The following is a 27,539-nucleotide window of genomic DNA, read 5'->3' as shown; positions in this document are numbered from 1 at the left end:
GCAAGATACCATATTTGCAATCACACACCCACAGTGACATCAGATTTCCTTTACAAACAGTCTGGGACCAGTTTTACATTCTCCTCTATGTCTGACCTGAAGCTTGGTGAACCCCTGGTGCAGAGCAGGCAGGAGGAGTGTGATGTGAAGGTCTTGATGGGATCGTGTTGATGGCTGTGGTGATAGTAGTGGGGGTGGGATTCTAGCCCGATGACCTCATCCAGTCTCCCACCGCTGGGAGAAAAGTGAGCTCATGAATGTCGTAAAGAAAGAAGCATTTACGGTCTTTTAACAGACTTAGATGGCTGTACTCACTGTAGCACACAATCCAATTTACCAGCCTGGATCTTGGATAATGGGAGATCTGTGACAGGATGAAACACTCAGAGCAAAAGGAGTGAAACAAAAAGGGTGACACACACACACACACACACACACACAACCTCAAAATTGGCTTATTTTTCAATCAGAGTGGACAGGCCTCAGTGCTTTTGCCATCTTGTGTATGTGATAAGGAGTGTTTTTTGTGTTTGTTCTGTCTAAACTTGACTGTTGCCCTAAAGGATGATGGGATTTCCACCAAAACCTTCTATAAGGGAGCATCACAGTTTTGTTCACCCCTCAGGCTTTTCGCAGTCAGACGTTTTTTAAGAAGGAAAAGACAAAATAGTTTCAAAAACCTTCTGTGAAGCTAAAAAAGGGGGGTGAGGTGGGATGGGAGGGGGGGGGGGGGGGGGTCTCCAGTGATGTCATGCGAATAAATAATGCACATCTTTGGAGCAGGTTCGTGCGAGATGATCCCCCCCCCCCCCCAGTTTCTGTTCTTCATTTGTTTTCCCCATGCAGTTATTGTGAATTTAAAAGAGGATGCTTCTCTTGTTGCAGCCTGTGTGATGTGCAGATATTTCAATGAGTGAACGGTCGGCTGACTGCGAGAGGGAATAGGATATTCCTCTGGGAATGAAGCACCTCCCCTTTAATCGCTCGGTTGAGCTTCTCTCGGAGCTGTAGTCGCTCTCTTCACTCGCACATTTTACCGTCAGGCGTCAGAGCAACTCTGGTGGATTTCGGCGCTCTTGTTGTGCCTGAAAAGCTGACGTTTTCCCCCTTTTTTTCTTGTCATTTCTTGGAATTAAAAGCGTGAACACTCGAAGGCTTTGTCACTTCTCTGTGTCGGTTTTTTGTCATCGACATGAAGAAACGCGGAATAAAGCATCCAAAGTGGCTGAAGGACTGAACAGGGTAAGTGAGTGTGCCTTCGTAGCGCTGCGCTCATTGGCATTTAAATCATTAAAGCATTTAAATTTTGGTGATTGTTTTGAGGGGAAGTTTAAGAAAAAATTAGCTTATTTTCAGCTGTACAGCTTTTCGAATAACTCTGCACCAAATTAAACTTATCATATTCTATGTTGGTTAAATCACAAAAGAAAAGCAGGTAAGATGTTTGAATTTAACACAACTTCGGTTTCTTTGATTCCACGTTACTTTTTAATATCCTGTCGTAGTCTCTGTCCTCCTTTTTTATCAGCATGTTCACGTCAGACTTTATAGCCGGGGTGTGAGATGTAATTGCAGCCTTTGGGCAAAGTCCAGATGCCAGATGTTATTGCTCCCTGCGTAAAACAAAAGGAGTGCGTAAAGCCCAACTGTTAGTGTAGTTTAGTGTCACTTTAGTGCATATAAACGCACACTGATTGTGGGTCTGTGATCAGGAGAAAGTTGTCGTGCTCAAATATTGGGAGATCAGGACGCGTGGATTAATATTTTGTGTGTTTGTAATTTTTTTTTTTCAATAGAAGAGCTGTTTTTTAAATCCTTGTCAAGATCAGAAAATCACACAGAGCAAATCCAATCCTCAGCTCTCACAATCTCATCAGAAATAAGGTCAAGCAATAACCCTCTTGTCCCTGTCTGCCCCCTGCAGCCTCCTGCTCTCACTCCACCGCACGCAGTTTGGAATCAGAGCTGCAATGGCAAAGTGGCTGAAAGACTACCTGAGCTTTGGCAGCAGGAAGGTGCCTCCACAGCCGCCCACACCAGATTACACAGAGAGCGAGATCCTGAAAGCCTACCGGCTCCAGAGGGACCTGGACTTTGAAGATCCGTATGAGGAGTCTGAAAACAGGTCCAGGGGCGAGTCTGGGGCCTCTGAGCCAGCCACACCTGTGTATGGGTCTCCCATGAAGTCCTCTACTGTGGACGTGAAGTCTCCCAAACACAGACTAATCAAAGTGGACTCCCAGGAGCTGGGGCGCACCAAGATCCTCCTCAGTGCCATTTCCTTAGAGGACCAGCAAGAACCTGTAAGAGCCTCAATTTCTCAGCATGTGTTTTTACTGTAGGTGTTCAGAGCAAAAACCAAGTGATGACAAATTCAAATTTTTATGTGGCTCCTGTCTTGTGAGGTGGAGGATGAGAGCGAGAAGCAGAGATGAAGGAAAGGAAAGAGAAAAAAAAGCTCTCCCACTTCTCTCTTATCCTGTTTCCATCACCGTGACAGCTTTATTGATCAGACTCCATAAGCAAGTGACTGGTAATGTGTGTCACAATAATGCATTGTTTAAATAAATCACATTATATACGCGCCACATAAATTTTCTTCCCTAGATGGAAGAAAGAATTATTAATGGCTTGAGCTGACCATTGAATCAGAGAGGGTCACAGTCCCTTGAGTTTATGTCCTATCATAAATAATAAATGAGGTTTGGTTTTGCAAGCTGAGAGACCCCTGCATGAGCACATGTTAGGGGCCATATACAGTGCGCCGTATGGTGATATGTCAAGGGCCACAGGGAGCTATAATTTATGCCGTGGTGCTGTTTGTGTCATCAGGACTGCAGTGCCGTCCTGCCTGTGCACTGTGCGTGTTTGGCTGAGAACATATGCAGCTACCGAGAAGTAAAAAGACAAACAGATGTTATTGAGAGAGAGTGACTGTAGCAAAGGTTTTTACAAGGAAATGGTCTGCACATTAATTCAGCTCACATATGCTGAGTAAGTTAGGGGTATTTCAGGGTTTTATCATATTCATCGCTGCAGTTAAATCCATGACTCCACTCATGGAAAATGCTACAAGTGCAAAAGTCCTGAAGTGGATTGAAGTAATAGTCTTAACTCCAGTCGATAGCTCCCCTCTCTACCCCACTCTCCTTCTGCTCTCATTAATTTCCCAGGGTCTGTGGGAACATCAGCACTCTAATTAACATTGCAGATTCCCGTACATCAATAGATAACCTGTTACAGAATCAACAAGGGATTAGGATGTAATTTTGTGAGGGTGTGCACATGTCTAGCAGGAATTTGGGCAGCACGCTTTGCTAGAGTGATTTCCTTTGTCAGAGAGGGAGAGAGACATAGGAGAGCATTTTGCCAAAGGGTGACAGTGTTTGTCGGTACGTGCACTTGTAGGTACGTGCGCGTGTGTGTGTGTGTGTGTGTGAGAGAGAGACCATATGGCTGCCTTTGTAGCTGTCAGTGTGCCAGCTGACCACTGTTTTCCTCCTGTGCTTGTATGAAGGAACAAATGCTCCCAACCAACCAACCAAATCCCTCTTCACTCCAGCCAAAAAAAAAACTGATCATCCTCAGACAAGACAGTTTCTCGCTGCATTGCATATAGCTTTCATGTGGGAACAAAGATACAAAATACTTCCTCTTCATGGGGTTTGAAGAGGGAACAACATTATGTTGCCACTAAAGATACTCTACATAGAATCTGCATGGAATCGTGATGTTGAACTCTAAAGGTGCAAATTAGTGTGACAATGATACCCGAAAAGCATTTTTCTGTGGAACCAAACATATATTTAATGTGGCATTCAGAGAGGATGTGATTGCTGGTTAAGAGTGTTGTGCTGCTCTCTCCATCTCAGTCTCCTGATGAGCTATTGTCTGTGCAGCACTTCTTCCTTTTCAGCAGTTATACATGTAGCGAAGACTGAATTTTCCTGACTATTAGAGAGCATTTATGTCCTGTACTTTATTCAAGTGTGGTGTGAAGCTTTTTACAAAATGCTGGCTGGAATTCAAATTCATTATAGCTTGCGAGTGTGCTTGCAAGACAGAAATCATGTTTTATTTGGTTTGTATTTATTATATTAAGTCCAAAAATTCTGGAGACATTTTTTCCTCCAAGGGGACAAGTTAATGTTCTGCGACAAAAGTCATTTTTCTTCATAAGTAAGTGTGTGTCTTGTCCTTTAGGTGGTGCCGTCTGCTCCGCTGGCAGGGGACACGGATTACTCTGATCCATTCGATGCTCGCTTGGACCACCGACTAGAACCAGATCTCGGACCCGTTCCGTCTGAGAACAACGGCTACATGGAACCATATGAGGCCCAGAGAGTCATAACAGGTTAGTGGACTCATCACTCAGTATCTTATCAGTATTATGATGTTTCTGTGAGCCGCACTGTTATCATAGAATATAATGGGGTTTTCGGTTCCATTCCCTCCTTTTATCCCTTCCTTTTTGTGTTTCAGGTTCTTATTTTTAGTTATCTACGACTGTTATCTCCACATGTATGCCCACAAATGATGAATCAGGATTGCCTTCGTAATATAAGATTGGATACTCCAAAGGGTTAAATTAGGGTTTAGGTTTCTCCGATGCTACATAAAAAAAAAAACAAGCATGTATTTTATTGGATTTCAGGGTTACCAAATCATGAACAAACCATAGCCTGAAGTATTATTATCATTGATCACATGTCAACATCAACACTGAGATGTTGTTTCAACAATGAGATATTATTTGGACCTTATTGCCATGTTTTTCTGCTCTTTGTTCTCAAGACGCTGGTGTTAATTCATGTTTATTGCTTTCTTTGTTAATAAACAGTTGTGCAATAGACTGCTGTCACTGTCCTCTCCACTGTGTTTTTAGTTCATTGCAGCTGAGTCGGCTCTCAGCCTCACGAAATGTCCCTATTAGAGATGTCTATTCACTCTCGGACCCTCCCTCCCCCCTTGTGATTTTCTCCCCACATCGTCTAGTACACATCTATCGTCTTCCATTTGTCTCTCCTCCTGTAACATCTCTGTCTGCCCCTTTCCCAGTGCTCTCCCTGGTCTGTCCCAGTCATTTAGTGTAAAAGCCCCCCCCCCCCCCCCCCCCCCCCCCGCTCCCTCTCCTTCCCTCCCCTCCCCTCCGCTTTTCCCATTTATATCTCGCTTCATCTCAAGGGCTCTCCCCAGCCCTGAGGGGAGTCTGGCCATCTCTCTAATCTGTCTTTCAGCAAATTCTATGTCCTGTCCTCTCTCTCCGTTGTCACCTCCTCTGCTTTTTTGCTGGTCAAATGAAGTTCATAATCTCAGGCCTAAGTGAATGAAGCATCCTTTCCTCTGCCCAACCAATCCATAATAATCGCAAAAACCTCAAAGAAAATCTTTTCTCCCAGCAGCTGGATGGAGCCATTGGAGAGATTAGATTCACAGCGGTGATGGCTGAGCGTTTGGAAAAGCATTGTCACAGCTCTTTCATTGACTTTGAATTGAGACTGTCACTCCAGGGCTGTCTGTCAGCCTGCTTTTGTCTGTCTGTCTGTCTGTCTGTTTGTCTCACAGATTGTTTTTGTCTCATTAAAAAAACACAGCAGCGTGGCAAAGACAGATGTGAGATCGGAATAGTAATTATCTCCCACAAAGACTGTCCTGAAAAGACACCTGTGTGCTTTTTAGACTGTACTTTTATGGAAAAAAAACATCTGCCTCTCAAGTTGTTGTGTTTCTAACGCAGTCATGATTCTTCAGTTTGGTTCATGATGTTAAAAGACAGGTCTGATTCCAGTTCTTGTGTCATAAGGTGCTCTGACACACATCTGTATACCTAAACACTCCCCAGCCCTCCTCATCATCACTCCCCTCAGTCTTCAATCCCTGTCACCTCTCTGTCAAATTGCTATTTTCTCCCCCCTCCTGCTTGTGTTTTCCTCCATCATGCTTCCTATGAATTTCTCATTTTATTTCCTACATGCCTGTTTTTATCTCTCTGCCTTCATCTTCTCCATCTCCAGGCCGCCGCTGACACCGCGGGTTCCCAGCGCAGGTAGAGCAGCATTCAGCCCCGCTGTGCTTCTGTCTCAATGACTTAACATCAAACGCTGACAGACCCCCCCCCCCTCCACCTCCCTCCCTTGTCCCTCTCTCCCATCACTCCCTTCCTTCCCCTCTCTTCTCACTGCTTCTCTTTCCTCTTCCTTCTCCTCCTCCTGCTCCTCTACCTCATCACCTCCTTTCCTCCTCTTCCCCCCCTCCCTTCCCTTGCTCCTCCTCTCCATTTTCCCTCCACCCTCCTCTTCATAACCTCAAGGCCTTTCCCCAGGGCCTCCATTCAGTCGCCATGGTGACTACAGGGTCGCCCAATAGCAGTGTGTTGTCGTGTGAAGGTTAAAGTTTTCCTCTGCCTTTCTCCAGCGAACCCTGCCATTTAGTCGTAGCACTCTTCCCTTCTCACGTGAGTGTGCCTCCTTTGCAAGGCTGCTGGCTGTGTGGACACAAAAGATGCCTACTCCTTCATTTTCCTCCCATTTTCTCCTCTTCTGTGCCACCAGTTTCCTTTAAAGGGTACATTTTTAAGGTCAACATATCAAAGGACTGTTGCTGATTGCTGCTGCTGCAGCTTTGATGCTCCTATTGATGCATTCAGAAATCTGATTTCCTCCTTTTGCTTGTGTCAATAATGTTAAAGCCTTTTATCTCATGGCCATATTTGACTCCACATAATAGTTGCAGGTGCCGAGAAACATTTCTTAGTTGGAACCTACTGAGAAAGTGATGAAAATGTTAACAAGGAAACATGGATGCTGTTGTGAGCAGCGTTAGATTGCTGCTGGGATTCGGATAGATGAGAGGAGGGTGGTGGGGGGTTGCCCACCATGTTGCTATTCAGCATCTAGCCCAAGGCATCGTTAAGCCCCCCCATATGAGATTCTGAGCCCACGGCAAGCTGTGCAAACATTATTTGTCTCTCTCTTCTAATTCTAGTCATGTCAGAGCTCAACAGGCTTTTGTTTTATAGTAAAGAATAATATCAGTCTTGTGTGTAGGGGAACCTCATCACTACCGGCAAATGTTATTGCTTAACGTTGCCTGTTTTTCTTGCAGACTGGTTAAATGCGACACAACCACCAAAACTCTGAATATTTGCCTTCATTTATACTGAATTTGTGTTATTTTGGGTATGCTTTGACAGAGCTGCAGCGTGGCCCAGGAGGAGGACGGGCGCGGGGCGGGGTGCAGCTCTACGACACCCCTTATGAAGACGAACGAGGCCAGCGTCTAGGCTTTGTGTATGGAGAACCTCAGGAGGAGGGCAAGGAGAGCAGCAGGCTGCCGCAAGATGATGAGAGACCAGCTGATGAGTATGACCAACCCTGGGAATGGAAAAAGGACCACATCTCCAAAGCTTTTGCAGGTAACCAGAAAAATCATTATCACAGCAACATCAGCAAAAACCAGAGCAGAGCATAGTCTGACAAATCCATCTATGAAGTTTCGGCCAAAAAAAAAGGCTCAAATCATGGGAGAAGATCTCCCTCAATGAACCATTCCTACACCTGATTGGATGAATACTCCATTAACTGGATTGTTACTGATGTTTGCTTATGATTTTCATTGTAAAAATGACCAGAAAATCATTTTTAGAGTTTGGCTATGGAGCTGCTTAATTTTATAATTAAAATGGCTATTTTACATGTCTGTTCAAGTGTTTTAAGAGGCATTGAATCACATTACTGTCTCAAGCTTTCCTCATACTTTGTTGGTTCTTCTGGCTTCATGCTGCCAGGCTCAATCGATACTCAGTTTCCCAGAATAAAATTCAGCAAAAAAAAGAAGAGGTTTTTAGATTCAGGCTGTAAGCAGTGTGCACTAAAAGCATTTTTAACTGAAGGTGCAGTTTAAAGTAACCATATTGGCAATCATCCATTGCATTGTCTTTAAGCAAAACAGTGAATCGATACCAACTACAGAGATCCCCTGAAGTCAGTTGCCAAGCATATACCATAAGGTATCTCACAAAATATGCTTCTTTTTTAAAGGGAATCATTCCATAGAATTGCTGAAAATGGTTAAGACCAGACTGTATTTAAAGGTCAGAGCCCTGCCAGGAGCACACAAAGAGCTCTGCTGCTGATTCTACATGTTGAAATACTCATCTGGCTGTCCTGACCTTTAATGTAACGTCTGCCCCTCAACATTACATCTGCAGAGCCCTTCTTTTTTTGCAGGAAACGGAGACTTCTGTGACCTTCACTGTCTCAGCTCAGATGACACACATCGTTCTCTCCCTTTCACACCATTTAAACACCTTCTGGTCACCATTGATTTCTTGCTCTCACACATATGACAGACCACAGTCACAACAACCTCTTAGATGTTCATTCGGACTGACAGAGGCGTCTTGAGTGTGTGTGTGTGTGTGTTTATGTGTGAGAAAGGCTTCATATGGGGACAGAGTGTTAACAGAAGGTTAGCAGAGGAGGGACACTGAACACAGGGTTCATTTTCTTCCATAATAATGGCGTTATCTGCAGTATTTTTTTTTAAATAATAGGCATGGTGCATGATTATTATTTTAGTCATACTGACAGTGCATGTCTCATCCCATCCCATTATGTTCCATCTACTGAGTATAATTGGAAGGAGAGAGTGAAGGGGAAGTAAGAGATAGTGAGGTAAAGAGAAACAGAACCAGACTGATAGGTCATTTAGGAGTAGATCAGTGTAAGGCATGCCAGGCCAAGTCGACTTAATTGAGCTGCATCTCCAAGTCACCAAGGTCAAGGTGATGGGATAATAAATCAACCTTGCCTCATCGGTGCTCCCTCCACTCCCACTCCTCTACCTCCCCTCCCCTTCTCAGTTAATTACATGCCTACATGTGCGTGACTGATCCACTGCTAATAAAAGGGTCATGGTCAGCACACAATTGTCTGAACACACACATACACACACATATCCATTCACACAGTCTTCATGCTCAAATCACATTAACCAGAGAAGCAGCAAAGAGACACCAGAACTTATTTGAGAGTGGGGATGATTTGAGAAGGAGGTGGACGAGAGTTAATTTAAAAGCCTGTATCACCTCTCACCTACTTAGTACTCATTCTTGCTTTATCTGTCATTTTTTTTCCCTCTCCAGCTCTTCCTCTCTGTGCCACATACAGTATGCACTCCCGCGGAGGAGCGCTTACAGCACCATTAGAGAACGCAGTGGAGGAAAACGCTTGCACGACTCGAGTTGTCTGACCCCTTGTTTTTTCCATTTGGAGTCAGCACTCTTCAGCTGGCATGCTGTCTGTCTGAGCAGACCAAAGCACTGAAGTGTAAACACACAAACAGTATTTTCCATTCTCACATTTAATCCATATTCCCAGACCCACTCAGCGTTGCTAGGCACAGCCCACATGTGAGGGAGGGGAGAGATGGGGAGGACAAGAACGGAGCTGGAAGAGAGAGATGGAAAAGATGGAACGAGGGGGGGAAAAAAAGAGATGAGGAGGAGGTATGAGAGGGAGATGGACAGAGAGAGGTAAATGGATAGAGAGACTGTGGAGAAAGCTAGCTGGAGAGAAATAGGAAGGGACATCCAAGGTTATTGTATGTTTGGTGGCAGCTCGCTGGATGTTTGTGGAGGCCCAGTGCTTCAGAGGGGAGGGGCATTGAGGAGAATTAATGGTCGGGGGCTGTGGTGAGGTGAGGCGGAGGGAGAAGAGGGGGGAGTCAGGGCCATTGTGGCAGGGTGTAATCAGTCATCCACTAACATAGGCGCACTCTCTCACACATATACACACACCAGCGCAGCAGCGGTGACAGGGCTGTCGCCACAGCCCTCTCTCCCTACGGATGTGACACACTCTCTCAGATAACCCTCTATAAGGGGCAAAGGGGGGCATAGCGATCTGCCAGCAGCCCCTAAGCCCTCGCCTCATCATCACCTTCACACAGACGTCTGCACATACTGTAGACACACACATACATGGATTGTGAACCAGGCTTTCTAGTTCTGATTATCACCAGGCATCACATTCAAGGGTGAGAAGAGGTTGTGTGCGTGTTGGCACAAATGAGTGTGGGGGTGTTTGTGTGGGTGTAGGGAGGTTGGTCTATATTGTGTTTGGATTTGTGTGCATTGCATTCATGCAGGCACTTCTGAACGGAATTTCTCTGATTATGATTTTAATAGCTTATCCATGCTTGAATGTTTTTGTTTTTTTGCATTTATTTGACAGTTGACAGTAAAGAAGCAGACAGGAAACAAGGGGGAGAGAGAGGGGTATGACATGCAACAAAGATCCCCAGGCAGATTCAAACAAGAGATGTTGCAGTTACATGGCATGCGCTGTAACCATTTGGCTACCACGGCGCTCCATCCATGCTTAAATGTAATCACCAGGGTGAATATTGCGTGCTGCTGCTATTTTTCAAATAGTATAAGAATTAAGCTTGCCTCCAAAGCATTTGACTTATTTTCCATCAGATGTGGACTCCACTTTATCCAGCTGTGTGAGGGTGAGCCTGGCGGTGCCTGAAGGGTCGGACGTGACAGACCCCTCTCAGTCCGGTGGGTTTTAATTACAACGTTGGAAAGCTGTCACCCGTCGCCACCATGCAGCTCAAATTACAGCAGTCATTAATTCCTGGAAGTCAATACACAGTCCGGCGGTGAGAGATTGGCCCCGAAGCCATTCGGCACCAATTAGTGAGCTAATGAAAGGCACTATCTCATTAGCTCTCTGATGGCCACACCTAATGAAGAAATGAATGGGTGTTTCAGGTATTTCACATTTTTAAGTGTTATAGTCCTGAAAGGGGGCTTTGAGCCATTTGATGCAGATGACGACTGTCTGAGGGTGGGAGGAGTGGGCACAGGATGATAGAGCTGCAAATCAGCTGGAAGTCTGGGGAAGGTGAATGAATAACATTGCCATCCCTAGCAATTACTATTATGGTGCCATTGAGCAAAGTCCTTATTCTCCTCTTGTTCCAGTGCAGCTGCTCATTAGACAGCAGCAGAGGACTGAGCTTATACAGTGAAGCTCCTGAGTATGAATGTGTGCATCCCAAAAGCAGGACAATGGTGAAACAGATGAGTTTTTAGGTATAAGTAAACCCTTTGTGGGACAAAACAACATATCTTGTAATTTATTTTTCTTATCTCTGGCAGTGTATTTATTCCACACAAATGTCTGTTGCCGAAAATGTAAACTGCAACAAAATGTTTCTATGCAGGTGTTTTGGGAAAAGGGTACTTGACACCAGTTATGTAAAACAGCTAAAGTCTTCATGACCTGGTCATAGCGTCAGACACCACTGTTTTAGCCTTGCTAGCCTCATAGCTTAAATGGAAGGTAGTGGTCGATCAGTCGGTCCACCAGTTTGATCCATGTCTAAAATATCCCAGGAACTATTGGATGGATTGGTATGAAATGTGGTACAAACATTCATGTCCCCTGCAGGATAAATTGTAATCACTTTGGTGACCCTTTAAGTTTTCATCTAGCCTCATCAACAAGTCAAAATTTCAGTTTGTCTTAATCTTTGGTTTATGACCACATACGTAGGCCAACCTGAAAAACTGTTCCCAGTAGCCTCAGCTGTTCTTGTGTTTAGTGCTAATTAGTGAATGTTTGAATGTTTAACAAGCTAAATTAAAATGGTGAATTAATAAATACAGCCTCACAAAGCTGCTAACATGGCTGCAGACTCTTGGCAATTGAGAAGCAAAGCTAAAGAATAAAGAATTTGCAAATTATTACTGTAAGATAGAAGATATACAGAAATGTTTAAAATGCTTTAAAGGTTATACTCAGCACTGATTTCTTTATCCTTACTTTTGCAAATAGCACTGCAAGCTGGATTTTAAAGGGTGCTTTCAAGTGTTAATGAATACTGAAGCAAAAAGCTCATTTTAGCAAAGCTTGCAAGAACACCTTGACAGAGTGCCAGCATGTATATGTGCTGTGTCTGGAAGTTTGGATACAGGTGCTCTGACAGGGCAGGACGAGGTTTCCTGAGCTATTCTTAGTGTGTACATGTTCCTGTTGGAGCTTGATTATGTATGTTTGTGTGTTGTATGTTTAAAGTAACCTCATTGATCTGTATAACAGACAGGTAGTGCAGAAGGCTAAATCCACCCCATCAGTCAGCACCCACTCCCTTCACTTTGAGTTTTAGATCCTAGCTTCTGGCTCCCGGTTCAGATTTCCCCCCTGTAAAGAGCAATAGATACAGGCGCTCATTCATTCCCACCGCCATTTCCTTTCTGAAATCAGGCCAGGGGGGTAGATAGTAGTGATGGTGTTGTTCATTTGATGGTGGTGATGATGATGATGGTTGTGACAGTGTTTGACAATGCTGCTGACCTCGGCTTACTATGTCAATTTTGTTTTGTTTATGATGACATTGGCGGCTACGTGGTTTACGTAGGTTGTTGAGTTGAATTGTGTTTACATGCCCATTCTAAGGTAACACATGATTCCTATTTTCATGGTATTATACACTGATTAAAACATACTTATGAATATTTTATTCCATTTCTGCCAATTCTGTTCTGCTAGATGCCACTAAATCTTACACACTCATCCTTTAAATTGAAGTTGTGTCGGATATGTGCACTTAAACAAACATGCAGACAAAGAAAAAAGGGAAAAAGAAAATCAGATTTCCATTTCTGCTCTCTGTTGCTCTAAGCAGGCCCTGGGGGCATCAGACCAGCCTCTTCATCAGTTTACTGGCAGTAGAAGGACCATTTTTTCACACTCTCTCTCTTTCACTCTTGCCTCCTTTTTCTCTTTTTCACATTTCCTCTCTCTTGCCCTTGATTCCTCATTGCTCGCAGCTTTTCTGTCTCTTCAGAGTGAACCTTTACTGACATTAATGAAAAGGCATGTCCTTCGTGATTCCCTCTCCACGACCAATACGAGAAACAGAGAGATGATGGAAGTAGAGTAGGACAAGAGAGGAAAGGAGCAAGGGAATATGAAAAGAGAGATAATGCCCCACTTAGAGCGAGATAGGTGAAGGACTAGAAATGAAGAAAAACAGAGTAGCACGGGAAGAGCTGCATGAATCCACACGGGAATGGATATAATGAATGTCTGGAAAATGGATACACAGAAATGATTGTCAAGGAACATGTGATTCTTTTAATATTCAAATCAAAATGGTGCAGATCCATATTATGAAAAGAGAACTTATATGAATGCATGTTTTTTTTTCCTGCCCTGGCATAAGGTGTTAATTGTCTTCCCTTATGGGGGCCGTTTTGCCCAGCAGAAGGTCTTTGTGTGCAAGGAGAGGACGGGATGTGAGGGCTGTTTGAAAAACAGATGCCTTCATTAATGGACCTAATGAAGCTGTTCTATTGTCTTGTCTGTTCCTCGTTTATTAAGAGGACACAGAAAACAGCTGGTGTGTTCGAAAAATCAGTTATCCGTCACTCAAGGTGATGTGTCCCGTGCGCAACACAAAAATGAAAACCTAGCCGGGCCATTCCCTCCCCCTCAGATCATTTCTGGTAAATGTTAGCAGGTAGTTGAGGCGCCAAGCACACGTTGGATTTTGGCAGACTGCAAATAACTGAATTGCTGTCACCTGTTTCATCCATTGGGTTCAAGTGTGAGACTGAACTGATGTTTCAGCATATATTCTGGATACAGTTTAGTAGATTTGAAGTACTAGTCATGAATACAGACTGTGAGCGCTGGTGTGAGTATGCCTTTGTCTGTAAACCATTCATGTGTCTCATTGTCTTGTATTTGAGAACAAAGCAGAGTACTAAAAGCTCTCTGTCTATGACAAATCCACAGGTTCCCATTTGAAGTGAATAGAAGCCAGATGTTCCCAGCAAGTGAATGAGTGACATGCTATGATGTGTGTGTGTATGTGTGTTGTTTGGTATTCAGCCTTTTGTTATCAGGATGAGGAGCTCAGACATGGTTTTCTGTGTGTTTGTGTCGAGTCTTTTGCAGTCGAGAGAGCTGCCAGTGTTTCAGTCTGACAGATAGAAACAGAAATACCGAATCCACGTTTGTTTATTAGACCTGCAGCTTTAGGAGGAGGCTTCAGGGTCACCCTGAATCACAGGAAAAGAATGTGGTTTATGTGAAAATGGATTTCTTTATAGAGATTTGATATAGTTTGACAGTGTGGAAAGTTTCACCCTGTGACAGAAGGTGAGAACATGGAAGAGGGGCATTTTAAATCATGAGATCTTCCTGTGAATTAAAAAGCAAGAGTTATTATCACCACAACATACACCAAAATCCTCTTTCATGACGGTTCTGTCGGTCTGTTTAATGTCTCGCCTCTATTGGCTTTGTCTACTCTCTGTGTGGTTTTGTATGTGTGTGTGTTTGCAGCTCACATTAGCCACAGAGATACAAAAATCTGCCAATTTGATGATTTCTTTGATGAGCAATAATCAATCCTAGATCTCAGGACCCAGAGCTCTGCTGGTTTTCATTCCATTATCTACTTGGGTACTGGTTTACAGCTCAGATACAAGGTAATGCAGTCCAGTATGGTAGGAGATTAGCACTACACTGGACCAAAAGATAAGGGTTTAGTGATCTTAGTGATCTGCCTCATTTCAAGGTGTGTTGAGTTGATCAAGAAATATTTAATAGATGGATAAGGCAGTGGAAACAACTGAAATCCTCTCACCTCAGTTTACTCAAGGACACTAGACAAGATTCATTGTTAAGAAGGACAACAGCCAAACACTGAGAGAGGAATCTTGATGGAATTTTCCTCTCTGTCGGCAGTACACCACTACCTGAGCTTATCTCTCACTCAGTTGGCTGAGCACATTTCTGATCTGTAATAAATTGTCTTGCCTGTCTCCATCCTTGTTCTCTTTTCTTGTAACCCTTCAACTGCTTCTGTGTGCTTCTCATTTACACCCTTCTCTCTTTCTGTGTGTCTCTCTCAGTTTTGTTTGAGAATTAGAGGTGTGAAATGTGATGCGGTGGCGAGCGGACAGGCAGCAGAGTGTGGCAGTGGCGGTGTTTAGGGGTGTCAGGTGTGTGTGTGTGTGTGTGTGTCTTTGCGTGTGTTTGCGTGCATGTCTCCCATTGAGGGGTGCCAGGCCACACTTTAATCCTGGCTTCAGCGGAGGTGCGGCCCGCTCCAGATGGGGCCATTGTACTGCGCCATGCATCAATAATTCACAGAGAGCCAGAGAAAGTGGCGGAGTGTGTCTGCCTGCTCAATAATTAACCAGGGAAGGAGAGAGGCATGTATGAAGCCTAAAGCCTGGGTCTCTCTCCAAACGCCCATTCAAATGGCCTTTGATGTCCCGGGCCTGGGGGGTCTTTGGATTTGTCGGCTCATTAAGACGTCACCCGTCTTTTCCTTGTATTTGTTTTGTAATCCGTTTTCGCTCTGAGCTGGGGCTGAATGTACAGTGTGAAACTGGCAATTCGCATAATGTGTGTGTGTGTCTGTGTGTGTGTGAGAGACTGTAGAAATTACTGTTACAGTAGATGGTTGCCTGCCATGGTAGATAAGGAGCTATTTTCAGTTCTGTCTCACTGTGCACCTTCTGCCGCCCTCCTACTGTAGGTAGGACAATGTATTGTGCATTATTCTGCCCCCACGCTCCGCTCCTCAGTTCCTCTGTCACACTACACTGTGGGTTGCAGCGCACATGAAGTCACGTTTTGTTTTCATTGCTGCTTGCGCTACCAGACAATTTCTCAAAGTGGATTCATTCAGATGACTATAAATAATGCAGCCTCTGACTTCCCCTGTCCTCTCTGTGTCCTATCTTCTTTGCTTTCTTTAGTCGTCTCTCACATGATAAATTACTCTAAATATAGGGTCTGAAATACCTGTTTATCTACAAGGACAGGAGATAGAGTATATTACTTCTCTACATGACAGGAAGTATAGTTAACTACATTTCTTGACACCACATCCCTGTCATCTGCACACACAGCGCCTCTCCCACTTTCAACAGGGCTTCCCTTTCTTCTGCCTCTTTCACGTCTCACTTCTCGCTTACTCTCGCCTCCTCACATTAAAATCTTGCACCCGATTTCAGTCTCACCTCTCAATCATCACCACCTCTGTCACATATCTTCCTTTTGGTTAACTTTTTTCAAACCCATCTGCTGTTTTCTCACTCTGTCGCTCCCCTTTTCTCTCGCCTCCTCCCCCTCCCGCTTTCCCCCCTGTATTAGAAATGAGGGAGTTGTCGGTGTTGCCTTGGCCTGCCCCAGTGGGTCAGCTGGAGGAGGAGCCCCCCGTCAGAGAGCAAGGTGACCTCTCACCCCTGAACATAACCCCCTACCCTGCCTTCCTTTATCACCCCACCACAAACACACACGTGCAGTCGCCCTGACCTCCATGATCCAGGCTGTTGTCCTACATCTGCTCTACATTCACCGTAAACCCCCAGCGACCTGCATCTGCACCACCTGCATCTGTCCCTGCCTGTTGCGACTGCTCGGTTGTTAGGTTTTAGAATTTAAAGCACTCCCTTCTTACCATATCCCCTTCTTGTATCAACCATGCATGAAAAGTTCCATGTTAAGTAGGCTGTCTCTCTTGTTCATATCAGTGTGCTCAGTGCTGCCGTGGTGCATTTCATGTTTAATCACAAGTTCTGTAGATTGAATTTCACCGAAAGCAGGCACAGAGGGGTAAATAACACTTCAGTCTGTAATTCGTACTAGAGTCGAGTCTGCTTAGTCAATATCAAGTGCAGTGTAGTCTACTGGAAGATGCAAAAGTGCACCAGAGCCAGGCATGGAAGACGCCAGCTTCCTGTCTCCATCTGGCCTGGGGGAAAATGTTGATGATAGTAATTGTGATGATGCTGATAGTTTTGCAGTCTGTCAGACCCGAACCTGCTCTCTTCTAATTCAGCCCATCCAACGAGAGGTCTCTCTGCTGCATGCCTGGTTTTGTAATAGCCGGATGTCTGATGTTTACCCAAGTCTGGCTGTGAGGGTTAATCCCTTTTTGATCACAGCAGAGTGTAAATAATGTGACTCACTTTTTCTGTCTCCATCTGCCAACAGTGCAGTTTGATGGCGCAGAGTGGGACCGTTCGTCATCGCCAACAGAGCGGTTGCGTCCTCCAGGCCCCAGGTCCAGCCCGCTGGCAGGAGGGGGGATGAAGTTTCGAATGCCACAGGAAGGCCTCGCTATGGTGGGGGAGAGAGTGGACCCCACACTGCCTCTGGAGAAGCAGGTGTATGTATGCTGTCTTTATTTTAAACCCATAGGAGCTAAAGAACATATATCACTTTTTATGCATTGGAGTGCAGACCACACTGCTGTTAAGGTTTTTATTAGATTAAAAGGTTTACATGCCTTGATATTCAATGATTTTTGATACTCAATGATTGAGTGTCCCTGTTGCCATTAATTTAATTGCCTTTAATGTAATGTGCGGTGAAGATATTGCTGTGTCTTAGAAGAACAAAAGCATTAACATTCGTCCCGGTGATACAGTTGATATTAGTTGTACCCACATAGCTGTGCAAAATGAATATATATGTGCACATGTGGCAGTCCAAGGAAAGTTAAGAGTAAGATGTTCAGAAGTCACAGAAATATAGGTTGAAACCAGGCATCTTAAATAAAGCCAAAAACTAATTTTATTGCACCACTTTGATCTATTAAGGGGTTTGGACACATTAAAACGAAACGATTATGTGTTTTAGCTAAGCAGCACTCATCAGAGCTTACAGAATTGCAAAAGGTTAGAAGGAAAACTAATTAAGTCAGAACACTAAAAACACTCATTTACTTTGGTCTTGTAATTTCAGACATCATTGGTGTAATTTATGTGCTGTTTTTGTGCAGATAAAGGGTCATTTTATTAATGAAATCGAAGCACATAACACCCCTTAAGCACACATACACATGCGCACACACGACACTCGCAGTGTCGAACACACAAACACAAACATGTGCACACATATACATGAGGGTGGTAAGTTGATTATTTTGCCCCATTACTGCCTAATGATCTCTTAAGGATTGTTATGAGCTTTGTGGGCTTCTTCAGCTCTGTTTTAAACTGAATAAACAGCATCACTGTCAACCTGTAATGTTCAGTGCACCTGGCTAAGTGATGTCCAAGAAAATCTCATGAGTATGACAAAAAAACATGTATTTCACTTCCTGGTTGTGTTGGTCTCTGACAGTTTTGTCTTTTGATTATAGTCTGATGACACACTTCCAGTCCAAGACTCTAATTTCACAGTCTGATTGTAGCATTAGCATGTGGTTATGGAGGATGGAAAATGATATAAGTCTAGATAAATAAATAATTGCATAGACCTGGCTCTACCACTACTGCCTAGCTTGACGGCTACAGTAGCTGCTTCTACCATAACAAACCCCAGTCTCCAACCAAAATGTCTGCAGTCGAGTTGTGTAGTGGGTAATGTAGGCACCAGATTTTGACGAGGAATAAGAATGCAAGAAGTAAAAAAGATGATGTGTCTGGTTCTGCTGCATCAATTTTTTCCTTTTTAAAGCGTCCATTTTGAGTCCAGCAATGTTATGGGTGTGCAATGCTAAATCAGAGGATTACTCTTTTAATGTAAATAATCTTTAGAAATATTCATACTATTAACTTTGGTGTAATGATAATTGTTACACTAATCTTGAGATGTTTTGCTATAATTGTCAACCTTCTGCATCAAATCAATAACATGACACTATAGATTTTCTTTGCCAGTGTCATAAAATAGTGTTGGAATCCCACCAAACCACTTGTATCATATTAGAATATTTGAATATCCATTGCTGATAAAGCAGCTGTTGATTTGTTTGATCTTACTGTGTGTGTGTGTGCTCTGTCCATCAGATGGTACCACGGTTCGCTGTCGCGTTCGGAGGCAGAGTCTCTGCTAACGTTGTGTAAAGAGTGCAGCTATCTGGTGAGGAACAGTCAGACCAACCGCTCCGACTACTCGCTGTCCCTACGGTAGGACACGGACACACACTCACACACACTAACTCTGCCACTCCAACAAGAAATGAAACACCTGAGCACCTTTAATATTGTTCTCGGATTAACTGCTTTACAATTTGATTGCGCTCTTCTCTTTTTTTTTTCCTGCCGTGTGACTGCGGAGTGTGTGCGAAGTGTGTGTGAAGCCACCTGAGCTACTGATCTCATATCGCAGTCTCCACACCTCTCCATCTGTCTCACCTCCTTCTCTCCCCCTCCCTCCCATCCTCTATCACCCCCACTTAAGATCACTGCTGCACTGATTCCTCTCCCAATACTCATTTGCAGGGCACAATACTGCTTATCTGGTCAAATCTCTTCCTTGTAATTACTACCACGATCCATCGTCCTGGGCTGACATTGCCCTCCCATCATCCCTCTGTCCTCACCCCATCCTTGGCCCCTCTCTGTGGTCCTCTTCCTTGGCCCCAGCAGGGCCTCCTAAGTGGTAATCAGGCAGGTAGAGCACACTTCAGTGCACACATCATCCTCCCCATAATCACTAATGAATATGAATTACCTTCTGTGGGCCACACAAGAAGGGAATCAGGGAGGGAAAGGGGAGAGGGAGGGGGAGAGAGAGAGAGAGGAGGGGGAGACACCGAGTGTCACCGTGTTGTGCTGACATATAAACAAGCTCATGCATTACTCATTTACATGAGTAGAGTGGGTTTGACACACACACATTAGTGCACACGCACATTTGCTCAAGCAACAAGGTCACAGTTGGCACCGGTTCCACAGTTGGCTTGGTCTGGAGCAAGTAATGAACCTACAAAATTTATCAACCTTACATTCTTTCAGTTGTTTAGAAGGAGGAATCACCCTTCACTGAGTAGACTTAGAGTCTTAACAAAACAAAGAACAGCATTAAATCTGAAAGGAGTTGAAGCAGCTTAGATCTTTAATCAGCTTAAAGGGAATCTCTGGTTTCATACAGCCTTTATTGTCTGACTTTCGGCCATAATTTGTATGAGTAATAATAACATTGTACTCACAAACTTAATAGTGGAAATCCAAGAACACAACATAACTCAACAGAGGTCAGACACGGCAAGAAACACGAGCAGTCTGATCATATAGGTTTGAAACAAGGCTCCTGCTTAGCTAAACATATCTGGAAGAGATGACAAAGGCAAACTGTAAAATCATTTTAAACAACCATTAAGATTTAAAGACTCTGACCTACTTTGAACTTCTTTACTTTCCACAGTTGTGCATGCACACAGTTAACCTGTGCGATGACAGATTATTACCAGCATTTTTGGTGCGCTCATTCTGGTTTTAACTCCAAATTTGCTTGATGTTTTTCATGGCATCTTTGTTTATGGAGTATAACCTTATCTGAATGTTTTAAATGTTTGTCTCAAACATTTAGTCCTGTTTGGAGTCCACACGTGCCAGGGGACTACAAAATTCTTGAGTGTGATCTTGTGTCAGGCATACACAGATGTTTTGCAAGTGTTATTCCATTCTGCTTGTCTTGTATGCCCGAAGAAAGTCTATAAAAGGCTGTGTACATGATTAAGTAGAGAATGCAGACTCTTGTGTGCACTTATTATTGTCCCTCCGGCACCAAGTAAAGCCTTTCAGTCAGGTGATCGGTGGACACTTTAATCCTTTGGGTTTTATCTCCAAACATTTGTGTTTCTTGTACTTTGTTGTAGCAATGTTGCCATATTCTCAGATATCAGCAATTATTTTAGTTGTAATAAACCAATTGTCCTTTAATGTCTCTAATTTTATGGAAGCTATTTCCCATAACTTCTGTGTTCTTGACATTCAGTCTTTATCAGGGTGTTGAGACTGGTTGGCGGGTTGGTTTAGTCACTACTGCCATGCTGTCAGCATATCCTTGAGGAAGGGCACTAAAGTTTGGAGATAACGCAGCATTAATGTCCTTGGAAAAGTGAACCACACCTAGAGTATATTAAGAATACACAGTAATGTGAACAATGGGAGGAATGAGAAAGGTTGTTTTAATGGAGACAAAATGAAGAGACACTCCAAAGTGAGTCAGCACTGACACAGACAGGCCTGCCAACGTTTAAACCAACATGAATATTTATGGAAGAGCTCTAGTTGGTTCTAATGTACCATGAGATACAAAGAGCCCAAAACAAACAGGGCTGGATGAAAGCCCACTGTCAACTCTGAGCACTGATGTGATGAAGCGTCTGGCTCTCAGTGCTCAGGAGGCCAGTGAGACGATCATGAACTGCCTGTTGTTTTGGCAGTTTGAAGTCACAGTGAGTTTCTTTGGTTTCACTGCTCGTCCAAATTTAATTTGGTTTACTAGAACAATGACAATTATGGTGACCGATTTCGGTCCTTGTCTTTCCCTCTGCTTCTATAATTAGACGTACATCATGGCTGGCTGACTGGCTCTTAAAGGGGAAGTTCTGTCGTGGCTGTCTGGCTCTTAAAGGGGAGGAAGTGGTGTAGTTCTCTCGGCTCAACTGCTTTCACAGTCCAGCGTTCTTCTCTCTCTGCCTTTGTCTTTCCTCCCATGTGCTTTTACACCACTCATCCATCCATCATAATGTCCCCGCCTAATTTGTGACATGGTGTTAAATCTTGGTTAGAATCATGTCCTAAAAGTGCAGTAAAAAAAGAAGTGAACATAAATCCAGCTTGTCATTTCCACTGTGTCATTATGTGTCAAAATGTATGGAAGGCTGCACGATGTTTTATGTGCTCCACTTTTCATGTCGTCTCTCATTTCTCTCCTCTACACTTCTCTTTTTCACTTTCATATTGGATCTCTCCCATTCTCTTTCTTGTTTTGTCTCCTTCCCCATCTCAATTCTTTTTTTTTCCCCCCCACAGGAGCTGCCAGGGTTTCATGCACATGAAGTTCACACAATATAAAGACGGCAAGTACGTGCTGGGACAGAACAGCCCGCCCTTTGACTCCATCCCAGAGGTCATCCACTTTTACACCACACACAAACTCCCGATCCGAGGTGCCGAGCACCTCTCCCTGCTGTTCCCTGTACTGGTGCAGACACTCTGACTGACCCAGACACCCCTCCTAGACCTTCAGGATTTAATCATGATCGGACACTCTTGAATGTTTGATGGGATCTTCCCAGTGGAGTGCCAGCACTCTCTTCCTGTTCAACTGGACTACTTTTGATGATACAACACGCCGCTAATGCCCTCACCCACCACTGCTGTTGTACTTGTGCCAAATGTCTCCAACATCCGGAGGGATCGATTCACATGAAATGCAATACCTGAACTCTATGCCACCTGTGCTAGACCTCCTTTCTCTCATCTCCTTGCTGAACCAAGGGGGCTTTCTTCAGGACATCCGAAATTCTCCCTTTCCTTATTACATTTCTTTCTGACTGGAACGCAGAGGAAGTTAGTAGAGCTGTATTTAGGAGAAAGTCTGTATATTCTGAACGTAGCCCCAGGTTACAGAAGACCTGCAGAAGATTGAGATTAAATTACTGCTGTTTCACAAAAAAAAAAACACCTCATTGACACTGATAAAATATTACTGTTGTTAGGTGAAAGCCTTGCAGTATTTTGCTGATTTTCCACATTTCTACCGGAATCAATAAATTGAATTGTACTGTAAAGGATGAGAAACACTTTTTTCACTCCTTGGGGAAATCCTTTTATAAATGTTGGAAAGTTCATCGCCATTATAAAAACAATGCTATTTTCAAAGATATAAGGTTTTTACCAACAGCAGTGATATTTCAGATGCTTTTCTACACAAAGACACATCTGTACTGTACTATAGTCTGTTCTGTTCATTTTCTTGCGGTCTGTTCTGTACTGTCATGCTGCTGTATGTTGAGGATTTTGCTCGACACACGTCTCCATGTTACTTGTTGATTGTTCGTCGTAAGCAACAGAGAAGCTATGTTGTATTGGTACTCGTGTTGACCTTGCTGACCTGTATCTCTTGTTGGTTGACTACGTTGCATTTGGTAGACAATGCTGGGTTTGTAAAAAAGCGACCTGTCACTGCTGTCATTGTCTTTCCACTGACTGAAAGCTAAGCCCGGAAGCTGAGCTGCAGGCTACATTTGGAGCTGAGGGATGCTAATCAGGAAACATTGATGACTCTGACAAACTCTCAAACTTTGTGAATCACGGCAACATTCTCACACCTCCTACATATTCGATCACAGATTTTTTTTTTTTTTTTTTTTTCGGCTGGCCAAATGATTACATGCTGGTTGGTGAGTTGTATTTGAGTTAAATTCTTGCCATCTGGAGTGTGTTCCCATGTCTGCTGCCTGGTTGCAGTGTTGTGTGGCAAAAATCAGATTTTAGAGAGGAGACAACGTGTACTGGCGACATCTGACCATTTCTAACAAATGCAAGAATGATTTAGATTGTTGTTTTTCAAGCCAAAACTTTATATTGCCTGTATTGTATTATTATTATGACCATTATTTTCTGTCACTAGTAAAAGATGATGGGTTGCATAATTTACCTGCTGAGTTGAAGCACTTTGTGTTTAATTCAAAAAGAAAACACCCCCAAAATACTCTGAATAAGACTTTAGCTGATCAAATTTCAAACAATTGACTCCTTTGCAGCCCAGAAAGAAAGAAAAGAGGCACAAAGGACTTGGCAAGATTGCTTGCTTCACATTGTAAATCACACACACACAGACACACACATTTGCTTTCCTTCATCCATTAACAGCAGGGTTGGGAGGGAGAGGGTGAGGACTGGGGGTGAGGTGTGGCTGAGGAGGGGTGAGGCAGCCCTCATTATTTGGGCTGCGCTGCAGTGAAAAGCACTGGGATTGCTTTCATTACTGAGCCAAATGAAATAGCAGAGGCTGATTACCCGCGTGACGGAGAGAGGAGGCGAGCTGGATCATTCTCTATTGGGGAGAAAGAGTGAAGGAAAAAAAAAAGGGGGGGGGGGAAAGGGGGGAGAGATGAAGGAAGGGGGAAGAAGGAGGAGGAGAAGGGAGACGCTGTCTGGCTGTACTTCCCCAACACAACTCCAAACAAGTGTGTGTGTGTGCGTGTGTGCGTGAGTGTTTGTGAGCGTAAAAGAGAGAGACGATGACATTGGGGGGGGCCGCTCTAGTCCCATTTTTCAAACAAGGCCCCCCGGGGAGGGATATGAATAATAACGACTGTGGCAATGCAGCATGTAAAAATCAAACAAATATCACGCTCATATTTCTCTGCCTTTTGTATAGCTCTTACCTTGTGTCTGCTTTTGGGACTTTACAGTTTTTCTATCAGCTAATTTCTGTTATGCTCATGAAGTCATATTTTTATGAGTTTGTGTGGGTTGGAACAAATTTCAGCATTATACAACAATTCTGTGTAAATTGTGAAATGCGCTCAACTGCATATGTGTGTGTGCAGCTGTCATATCAGAATCAGAATCTGTGTAATGTCAGATGTGGTGGGTGTCAACGATTATGCGGTGACGGCAGCTGTTAATCTATCAGACAGGCTCGGTGGAATGAACACCTGTGATCGCCACAGAGCCAGAAGACATGTTCGGAAAACACATGGAAAACACACAAACATGCCTTACAGATTCACAAGCACATACAAATAAGGGTGTTCCATAGAGATAGAGATTGAAAGCGAATTCCTGACCTTGGAAAGCTGATTTTTGGTGTTTTTGATCACATCACACAATCTTTCAGCAGATGCAGTCGTCCCAGTAACAGTCATGGAATTTTAGATGTTCGTAGATGGGGTTTTTTCTTAGCACTTTAAATTTCTTTTATGAATAGGCTTATTTTAAGTCCAAGGTCGTGAATGAACTTCCAATTTCATCTATTGAGCCATTGTTGATGAGAAGTTGTTAAAGTGCTCAGAAAAAAAGGAAATTTAAGCAATTCTGTGACAAATGGGCATACTTCATCTGATTGAAAGATTCAGAACACTTTGACTAAACAGACCTTGTGGTGTGATTGTTTTGTCAAGATTAAGAGAATTAAGAATTAAGAAATATAAAATTATCAAGTCATCCTTTTAATAGGAACACCTACTGTTATTAGATAGTTACCAGGAACACAAATATGCCACCATTTTACCCAGTTTTCTATCAAGACAGAAATTTTGATCTTAAAAGGTCATCCAAGGTGAAAGGTCACATAAAACTTTAAAAGGAGGGTTAATATTTTACGTTGCTGTCTGACAAAGAGATAAGATTTTGTTTCTTTAAGTTCATGTTAATACTTTCTTTCAAAGTTGATATTCAGTACATTGTTGAAGCATACATGTTGGCCTTTAACTCTTCAACCACACTGAAAGGTTATCACGGGTTTTTCCCCGCCTCCAGTGACTCCTTCACACAACATAAACCTCCAGGCTGCTTGCATGTACAGAGACAGGGAATCAGCCAGCTGTGCACACACACTCAATGCCACAAGTGAGGGTCGGGACACGCATATCAGACTAAAAGCCGCCGTCCTCCCTCTCACTTATCCCCTATCCCAGACATGCTAATCCCTACAGTTGTGGCAGGCAGGCGTGGAGGAGATAGATTGGAGGTCAGTGCGAGCAGGTGTGAGCATGCCGTCAGGCCCTGCCAGAAGACTGCAATCAGAGAAGGTTTAGAGAGAAAGCAGCTGCTGTTATGGGGGGGGGATTTGGGAAGAGGGGAAAAATTTTGAAGAGATTGCTTATCCACTCCTGCCATCTATGTGTTACGATAGCATGGCGTTCAAAGGCTGGTCACAGACATAGAAGTTGAGATTCTGAATCGTTTCATGCTACTAAACAGACTAGTTGCAATCAGTTTGTTGTTTCGCAGAAAGTTAATCGATGGCAGTTTTGACAAAAAAGTCATCATTAAGGTAATTTATTAAGCAAAAATGCTTTAGGCTTCATAAATGTGAGGATTTGATGTTATTTCTGTTTCAAATATGTGTAAATTAATAATCTTTGTATCTTGGACTGTTATTCAGACAAAAGAAATCATTTGATGATGTCTTAATGGACTCTCAGAAATTGATAAGTGCATTTTTCACACTTTACTGACATTTTAAAGGTCAAAAAATAATAAATCAGCTGGTAATAATCATTAGTTGCAGCCCTACAAGACGACACATTAGGCCATGGACTCCCATATGATAAGAAAGTATCCCAGGGGTGTCCACTGGAAGGACGTGGAAAGGTGTGAGTGAGAAAGTGGTGATAAAATGATTTAGCCAAGACGTTGAAATGATTCATTGAGTCCACTGAGTCTACTTGACACTAGACAAGAGAATTAATGGCAGTGGGGTGTGGAAGGGGATGCTGAGAGGAGTGTCCACCAATCTACATCTCAGCTAGCTCCTTCAGACATCTTTCTATAAAAATGACCTTTGCCTTCGCTCTCCACAAGCTTCTTCCCATCTGCTCCCTGGATAAAGCCCTCTGATCCCAGGGAGCTTATCACCAAAGTCTGCCTGGGTCTTCACTTTCTTTGTTCCACGTGTAATTACACTGCATTGAATGAGAGCGCTGTGGAGGTGATGGTAGGGAAGAAAAATCATTACACACTAGACAAATGTGTGTGTGTGTGTGTGTGTGTGTGTGTGTGTCTTTTCCGGTGAGAGTGGTACGACTCAGCTATAGAGGAGAGAATGGCTTCAGCTGGGGCTCCCTGCGTGAGCGGTAGCCTCAAATGGGACCCCTCGCCGCTCTCCGCCTGGCCCCACTCCACCTCTGAGCAGCTTCAAAAAGGGGACTTTAGAATGACAGAAGTGTTTCATACTGGCACATTCAGTGGTTCGGACCAGATGGAGTCTTTGTTCTTTCTCTCAAATATACACCCACATGCATGCGCACACACACGTCTGTCTGAAAAAAAAAAAAACACATGCAGATGCACACACATGGATACACATTTCCTCAACACACTAGCAGTGTAAAGCCAGGATCATGATGACAGGGGGTGGTGTGATTCTCTTGTCCTCTGTCGTGTTCACATTAGTCATATGCAAATAAGCATTGTGCACAGAGAATGACACAAATCCACCATGCCTAAATCCTCAAAGAAGACTGGTGACGGCTATTTAGTTAACATGATTTATTAAGGTGTTTGACCCAGTTAGCAAATGGGTTTGTTTCAGGTGTTTGCAGGAAGGGAATTTTATCACACGAAGAAGAAAACATGGACGAAAAGAAATATGTCAATTCGTACTAAACGTGCTTGAGCTGTTTTCTCTTTGTCTTGATGAAGACTCTAGGCAAAGATGATTGAATTTGTGAGTCTGCTGAGACTGTTAGTCAGAGAATGAGAATTTCTTTTTTTTAAATTGTACTTTTGACATTGTAGAGTTCTATCATACTCAATATACTTATTTTTTATATTTGCATGTACCTATGTACTTAATGCTTTCTTTTTCAACTGATTTTCTAGAATAAGACAACAAAAACATTTTAATCGAACTAAATTTGGATCAGGATAATGATGGTGTTCAAGATGAAGAGGAAAACAGGTTGGACAGGAAGGAAATGGAGTCGAAGGAGAGAGGGTTTCACTGACTGTAAATGACTATACTCCGTACACAGCTCAACATTTTGGCATTTCCTAATGTTCCAGATGGCATAAGGCCACGATC

General features: G+C 43.4%; 1 protein-coding gene across 2 annotated transcripts; it reads left to right on the top strand.

Annotated features, from left to right (window-relative positions):
• The first annotated feature begins 957 nt into the window (after nt 1-957).
• shdb (Src homology 2 domain containing transforming protein D, b) lies at nt 958-23,440 on the top strand. Of its 2 annotated transcripts, XM_044362339.1 has the most exons (8): nt 958-1,242; nt 1,925-2,303; nt 4,204-4,354; nt 7,193-7,414; nt 16,191-16,268; nt 17,034-17,208; nt 18,836-18,955; nt 21,812-23,440. In XM_044362339.1, the coding sequence occupies exons 2-8, from the start codon at nt 1,971-1,973 to the stop codon at nt 21,996-21,998; spliced, it is 1,266 nt and encodes a 421-aa protein (XP_044218274.1). In that variant the 5' UTR covers nt 958-1,242; nt 1,925-1,970; the 3' UTR covers nt 21,999-23,440. The 2 variants fall into 2 exon arrangements, with proteins under 2 accessions (XP_044218274.1, XP_044218275.1); XM_044362340.1 differs by lacking the exon at nt 16,191-16,268 and having other exon boundaries at nt 961-1,242.
• Nucleotides 23,441-27,539: the final 4,099 nt, after the last annotated feature.

This window comes from Thunnus albacares, chromosome 9 (genome assembly GCF_914725855.1).
Source record: "Thunnus albacares chromosome 9, fThuAlb1.1, whole genome shotgun sequence".
NCBI classification, from domain to species: Eukaryota; Metazoa; Chordata; class Actinopteri; order Scombriformes; family Scombridae; genus Thunnus; species Thunnus albacares.
This window is presented reverse-complemented; position numbering and strand designations above follow the sequence as displayed.